Source organism: Carcharodon carcharias, chromosome 1 (genome assembly GCF_017639515.1).
Source record: "Carcharodon carcharias isolate sCarCar2 chromosome 1, sCarCar2.pri, whole genome shotgun sequence".
NCBI lineage: Eukaryota > Metazoa > Chordata > Chondrichthyes > Lamniformes > Lamnidae > Carcharodon > Carcharodon carcharias.
The window spans coordinates 162,314,477-162,321,959 of NC_054467.1; the positions used below are offsets into that span (position 1 = coordinate 162,314,477).

Genomic DNA, 7,483 nt, shown 5'->3' on the forward strand with positions numbered 1-7,483 from the left:
CAAAGAAATGGCTGACCAACTAAATACATACTTTGGTTCTGTCTTCACAAAGGAGGACACAAATAACATATCAGAAATGTTGAGGAACACAGGGTTTAGTGAGAGGGAGGAACTGAAAGAAATCAGGATTAGTACAGAAATGGTGTTGGGGAAATTGATGGGATTGAAGGCTGATAAATCCCCAGGGCCTGATAATCTACATCCCAGAGTACTTAAGGAAGTGGCCCTAGAAATAGTGGATGCATTGGCAATCATCTTACGAGATTCTATAGATTCTGGAACAGTTCCTACAGATTGGAGGGTAGCCAATGTAACCCCACGCTTTAAAAAGGGAGGCAGAGAGGAAACAGGGAATTATAGACCAGTCAGCCTGACATTGGTAGTGGGGAAAATTCTAGAGTCCATTTTAAAAGATTTAATAGCTGAGCACTTGAAAAACAGTGGTAGAATCAGACAGAGTCAGCATGGATTTACGAAAGGGAAATCATGTTTGACAAATCTACTGGAATTTTTCGAGGATGTCCGAGTAGAGTTGATGAGGGGGAGCCAGTGGATGTGGTTTATTTGGACTTTCAGAAGGCTTTTGATAAAGTCCAACATTAAGTGATTAGCATGTAAAATTAGCGCATGGGATCGGGGGTACTGTATTGAGATGGATAGAAAACTGGTTGGCAGACAGGAAACAAAGAGTAGGAATAAATGGGTCTTTTTCCGAATGGTAGGCAGTGACTAGTGGGGTACCACAGGGATCTTTGCTGGGACCCCAGCTATTCACAATATATATTAATGATTTAGATGAGGGAACTAAATGTAATATCTCCAAATTTGCAGATGACACAAAGCTGAGTGGGAGGGTGAACTATGTGGAGGATGCAGAGATGCTTTAGTGTGATTTGGACAAGCTGAATGAGTGGGTAAATGCACGGCATTTGCAGTATAATGTGGATAAATGTGAGGTTATCCACTTTGGTAGCAAAATCAGGAAGGCAGATTATTATCTGAATGGCTATAAATTGAGAGAGGGGAATGTGCAATGAGACCTGGGTGTCCTCGTACACCAGTCGCTGAAGCATGTAGGTGCAGCAGGCGGTAAAGAAGACAAATGGTATGTTGGCCTTCGTAGCCAGAGGATTCGAGTACAGGAGCAGGGATGTCTTGCTGCAGTTATACAGGGCCTTGGTGAGACCACACCTGGAATATTGTGTGCAGTTTTGGTCTCCTTATCTGAGGAAGGATGTTCTTGCTATAGAGGGAGTGCAGCAAAGGTTTACCCGACTGGTTCCTGGGATGGCCGGACTGACATATGAGGAGATATTGAGTCGGTTAGGATTATATTTGTTGGGGTTCAGAAGAATGAGGGGGGATCTCATAGAAACCTATAAAATTCTAAAAGGACTAGACAGGGAGATGCAGGAAGGATGTTCCCGATGGTGGGGGAGTCCAAAACCAGGGGTCACAGTCTGAGGATACGGGGTAGACCAGGACTGAGATGAGGAGAAATTTCTTCACCCAGAGAGTGATGAGCCTGTGGAATTCGCTATCACAGAAAGTAGTTGAGGCCAAAACGTTGTAAGTTTTCAAGAAGGAATTCTTGAAAAGGGAACGAAGGATATGGGGAGAAAGTGGGAGCAGGCTATTGAGTTGGATGAGCAGCCATGATTATAATGAATGGTGGAGCAGGCTCGAAGGGCCGAATTGCCTACTGCTGCTCCTATTTTCTATGTTTCTAATAGGATGTTATTGTGTATTGTGAGGGGAATTGAACACAAGAGTTAGAGAGGTTATGCTTCAGTTAAACAAGGCATTGGTGAGAGCACATCTGGAGTACTGTGTATAGTATTGGTCTCCTTTTTTAAGGAAGGATGTAAATGCATTGGAAGCAGTTCAGAGAAGGTTTCCTAGACTAATCGGAAATAGGGAGGTTGTCCTATGAGCAAAGTTCTATCCGCTAGAGTTCAGAAGAGTAGGAGGTGACTTAATTGAAACACATAAGATTCTGAGGGGTCTTGACAGGGTGAATGCAGAAAGGACGTTTCCATTTGTAGGAGAATCTAGAACTAGGGGTCACTGTTTAAAAGTAAGGGGTTGCCCACTTAAGACAGAGATGAGGAGAATTTTTTTCTCTGAGGTTCGTAAGTCTTTGGAATCTCTTCCTCAAAAGGCAGTGGAAGCAAAGTCCTTGAATATTTTGAAGGCAGAAGTAAATAGATTGTTGATAAGCAAGGGAATGTAAGTTTATTGGAAGTGGAAGGGAATGTTAAGTTGAGGTTACAATCAGATCAGTCATGATCTTATTGAATGGCAGAGCAGACTCGAGGGTTCGAGGGGCCAAGTGGACTACTTCTGCTCCTAATTTGTTCATATCAGAATTCTAGTTTTATGCCTGAAAAAAACCATAGCTTCCAATCTTCACCTTTAGGCAACCACCATGTTAGAATTCAGGAGACAGGCAGTGAAAATTAGAACACTGGAACCTAGACTTTATACATTTTACCAGCTTTTATTTAGACACACATTGCATATTGTGCATCTTCAGCCAGCAACTCAACTCCTCTTTCAATCTGCTCCCAAATGTATGAGCACAAAGTCTGCAATTAATACCCACCACCGGAACACAACTAATACTCAACAGATATAGAGTTAATACTCCTCATTCCAACTTGATTTCTTTAAAAATCAATCAAACCTTGGAAGCAAACGGAAAACCAAGGAACAATGGGGGTGAGAGGGAAAGCAGGAAGAAATTTGATTTTGGGTTATGGGTCCTCTGGAGGGAGTAGATGGAGGATTAAGGAAAAGAAGTTTCAAGGGTTTAGTGGGTAGTTCAAAGGGTAAAAGGTAGGGGTTGATTAAAATAGTGGGAAGGTGATAGGGCCTGAGAGTTGCAATAGGAGCCACTGATGGCCAGATTTTCTCTCCTAAACCCAAATGCAGCCTGCTGCCATTGACAGCTCCGTTCACTGGCACCACACACAGTCTCCCACTGAAAAGAAAAGAAAGAAAAATAAAAAGTCAGGGGAAGAAGAGGTCTGACAGAGAAGTTATGGGGAGAAATGCAGCAGAGAGAGGAAATACAAAGAAACAAAGTCATAGACTGGGCTTGTTTCCAATGGCGTTTAGAAGAGTGAGGGGTGATTTGACTGAAGGATACAAGATCCTGAATGGCCTTGACAAGATGGGCGTTGAAAGGATGTTTCCTCTTGTGGGTGAATCCAGAACTAGGGGACTCTGTAAAATTAGGGGTTGCCCTTTTAGGACAGAGATGTGGAGAATTTTTTTCTCTCAGAAGGTTATCCAAATTTGGAACACTGCCTCAGAAGGCGGTGGAGGGTGGTCATTGAATATTTTTAAGGTAGAGGTAGATAATTCCTTGTTAGTCAAGAGAATCAAAGGTTATCGGGAGTAGGTGGGAATGTGGAAATCGAAGCACAAGAAGATCAGCCATGATCTTATTAAATGGCGGAGCAGGTTTGAGGAGCCTGTTCCTTTTTTTTATGTTCTTATGTAAAAGTGGCCTTAATCTGACTTAACAAGTGCAATGATAGAGGAGGTTGACTAGCTTGCTGAAGAAAAAATCTAGGAACTAGAGTAAGGGAGGAATTTTATGGCCATTATCACCAAAGTCAATGAACCTTTGAATGGCTCACCACATTTTACTGTGACAGGGCCGTAAAATTCCACCTAAATGTTTCAATTGGCTGGTGTAAATTGCATGTAATTGATGCCATCTGCTGGTCACAGCTGGAAACTGCATGATTTATTAAAATAAATTCAGTCATAAAATGATGTACATTAGCTGAGGTGAGGTCCTAAGGCTTTAACAGACCGGAAGGGTTCAATAATGATGCTAGGTAACCAAAAAAAAAAAATTCCAGTCTTGCAGAGACTCCTTTGTTTTCTTTCTTAGGTTCCCAGTATTGAGTTTATTCACATGAACCTTTGTTATAGCTAACAATCATATTTGAAGAATGTCCACTAAACATGACAAAAGAATAAAATAGGTGGATTTACTGAAACACAACCTTACCTGAAACTATTTTCAAATATTCTTTTCCCTATTAAAAATTCAGCATTTTGTAGCAGTAGTGAATGCAGAATATTTACCAGTTTTCCTGACTTCCTCGACTTTCATTAAGAAAACTTATGAAAGTATTTCAATCTTCTTGAAATTTTAGTCAAATTTCCTTATATACTATAACGTAAGTAACATTGTTAAAAAATAACCGCATTTTCACATTCCCTGCTCCATTTAATTTTTTTCTCTGTTTAAAGGATTTGCGATCTACTTTGGTTATGGCATCAGACATAGTGTTGAAAGTCACCATGATGACGAATCGGTGCACAGTGAAACTGAAAACATAAAGAATTTAGAAGGAATGGACAACAATGAAATGGCAACTGAGCTTGACCAGTTTATTCTTCATGAAAAGACCAGCGAATGTTAGCTTTAAAGAGCAATATAACATGCCAGTTTGCCACATCAGACATGTTTGTGTTATCAGGAGCAGTGAAGCTGTATCGACTTTGGTCTCAGAATTTAGTTAAAACTCTTAATAGACGAATTGTACTAACAAATGAGTGTTTTGCAGCAGATCACCTTAAATTGCTTATGGGGGAACTGAATGTTTACTGATTAGCTGCCGAGTACCTCTGTCATCTGCAGTGGCACCAAGGTTGATTTAGTCTATTCAAAATAATGTTGAGTGAAAAGCTAAATAATATTTTCCCAAAACAATAGGATCTCCGGCATGAGAAAAGACTGTCTACTGGGAGGCAAATTGTTTTTCTGAAAAGCAGCAAAAGAAAGTGAGTTTTGTAACCATTTGGCAGTGTAATACAGAGTTTATTTACCGTCCTTAAGATTTTCTATAATTCCAAATTATTTAATTTTAAAATATTCGGTGAGTGCTATTGCATTAATTCAGAACATGAGATACGAGAACTTAGGAAACAGGAGTAAGAGTAGGCCATATGGCCTCTCGAGCCTGCTCCGCAGGATTAAATCACTTGTGGCATTGCTGAGTGTTTTTGTTTATATTCACCTTTCAAAATAAAACTAAATTGAAAAGAGAGACCTCCAAGGTGGTTGGGTTTAGAATTAAAAGGAGAGGAGAAATTTGCATTTTCTTTCACCAAACTCAGGAAGATATCACCCTAAACTATTCTAAAGCTTTTAAACCTCTTTTAACACATTTACCTGCAAAGTTTAGTTTGTAGCTACTAATTTTAGTAGCTACTAATCTTAGTAGTCCATCCTTTTGGGACAAAAGGGTTCAGATCACACTTGAGTGCTTCAGGTTTATCTGAAAATATAATCATTCATGCTTCTAAAGTTCATAACCTAATAGAAAGCATTTACTGTGAATTAGCAAAAAGTTTAATATTGACAAATCCTTATAAGGGATGTTCCTATCTATCTTGGTGGTGCTGTATTTTTTTTAAACTCCTGATTATAAGTCAGCTTTATATAAAGAAACATTTGAGAAAAAAACTATGAAACACTAACCGCTTGGCTCATGTAGTGATGAGTTAGTTTATGATTCTCAACATGAATCATAAAATGATTGTAGCACAGAAGGAGGCCATTCAACCCGTCATGTGCATGTCTGTTCTTTACAAGAGTAACTCAGCTAGTCGCACTCCCCTGCTCTTTCCCTGTACTGCAAATTTTCTCTCTAGGTGCTTATTAGATTCCCTTTTGAAAGCCACAATTGAATCTGCCACCACTACACTCTCAGGCAGTGCAATCCAAGTCCTAACCACTCACTGCATAAAAAGTTTTCCTCATATCACCATTGTGTTCTTTTGCAAATCATCTTAAATTGTTGTCCTCTGGTTTTCAACCTAATGGAATAGTTTTCATTTAAATATTCTGTATAGACCATTCATGATTTTGAACACTTCTATCAAATCTTCTGTTCTCTAGAGAGAACAACCCCAGCTTCTCCAATCTTTCATAACTGCAGTCCCTCCTCCCTGGATCCATTCTCATAAATCCTTTTTGCACCCTCTCTAAAGTCTTCACATCCTTCCTAAAGTGGTGTCCAAAATTAGACACACTGCTCCACTTGAGGCAAAAACCAGTGTTTTATAAAGGTTCATCATAAGTTCCTTGCTTTTATACTCTATGCCTCTGTTCATAAAACACAGTATTCCATGTGCCTTTTTGACCAATTTCTCAACCTGCCCTGCTACCTTCAATGATTTATGTGGATATGCCCCCAGGTCTCTCTGCTCTTGCATGCCATTTAGGATGTTACCCTTTATTTTATATTGCCTCGCCTCATTCTTCCTACAAAAATGTATCACTCCCCACTTCTCTGCATTAAATTTCATTATGTGACCACACATTCCACCATGTCATCTTGAAATTTATCAGTATTCCCTTCACAGTTAACAATATTTATGAGTTTTGTGTCTTCTGAAAATTTTGAAATTATGCCCTGTACACATAAATCTAGGTCATTAATAAATATCACAAAAAGCAGTGATACTAGTACTGACCCCTGGGGAGCCCCATTGCAAACCTTTCTGCAGTCTGCAAAAGAACCATAGAAAAGTTACAGCACAGAAGGAGGCCATTCGGCCCATCTTGTCCATGCCAGCCCGAGGACACCCAGGTGCCCTTTCTAATACCACCTTCCCGCACCCAGCCCATTGCCCTGCAGCTTACAGCACAACCAGTTCTCACTTTTCTGTTTCCTAACATTTAGACAACTTTGTATCCATACTGCTACTGTACCTTTTATTCCACAGGCTTCAACTTTCTGGCAAGCCTCAATGCCTTTTGGAAGTCCATATACACCACATCAACAGCATTATCCTCATCAGCCCTTTCTGTTACATCATCAAAAAAATACACAAGTTAGTTAAACATGATCTGCCTTTAACAAATCTGTGCTGTCTTTCCCTAATTAATACACACTTGTCCATGTGCCTGTTAATTTTGTCTTGGATTATCGTTTCTACAAGCTTTCCCCCCCCCCCCCCCCCATTGAGGCTAAAATGACTGTACTGAGCAAGAAATTGAGTTCCAGGCAATCTGTCATTCAGCCTTAGTTGCCTCAGCTGAAGTTGTTTTGACAATTTTGGGGTAAATAGCGGTGAGGGATAATATTGTAGGGACAGGAAAATCTGATCAATATGGAATCCAACTCCCACACCCCCAGTAACAGTCATTCCTTTCTGTTGACCATTTTGCCTTTAAATCTTTGAATATTTTAAGTCATGTAGCGTAAATAATCAGCGATAGAGGAATTCTCTTTCTGCAGTGGTACAAGGAAATTGATAGCTAAGTTTTTACATCAAGTGTTTAGTAAAACATCATTTTTGATGCAGGAGATAGCGGTGCCTGCAGATCAATTACCTATTATAAACCCTGTATGAATTGTGGCTTGGATGCATCGTGATGGGGGATGGCTGCTGATCCAAAGCCGCCTCTTTACTTCCCACACCTAAAGCAAAAGTTACTTTCATGATGAAT

The 7,483-nt window shown here is 39.9% G+C and overlaps 1 protein-coding gene across 1 annotated transcript in view; it reads left to right on the top strand.

Moving 5' to 3' along the window:
- The window catches only part of slc7a2 (solute carrier family 7 member 2), a 198,697-nt gene extending 194,221 nt beyond the window's left edge, over positions 1 to 4,476 (top strand). The window contains exon 12 of the mRNA XM_041191056.1: positions 4,273 to 4,476. Coding sequence (XP_041046990.1) covers positions 4,273 to 4,445 — 173 coding nt within the window. The 3' untranslated portion in view covers positions 4,446 to 4,476. The remainder of the gene's footprint in view (positions 1 to 4,272) is intronic.
- Positions 4,477 to 7,483: the final 3,007 nt, after the last annotated feature.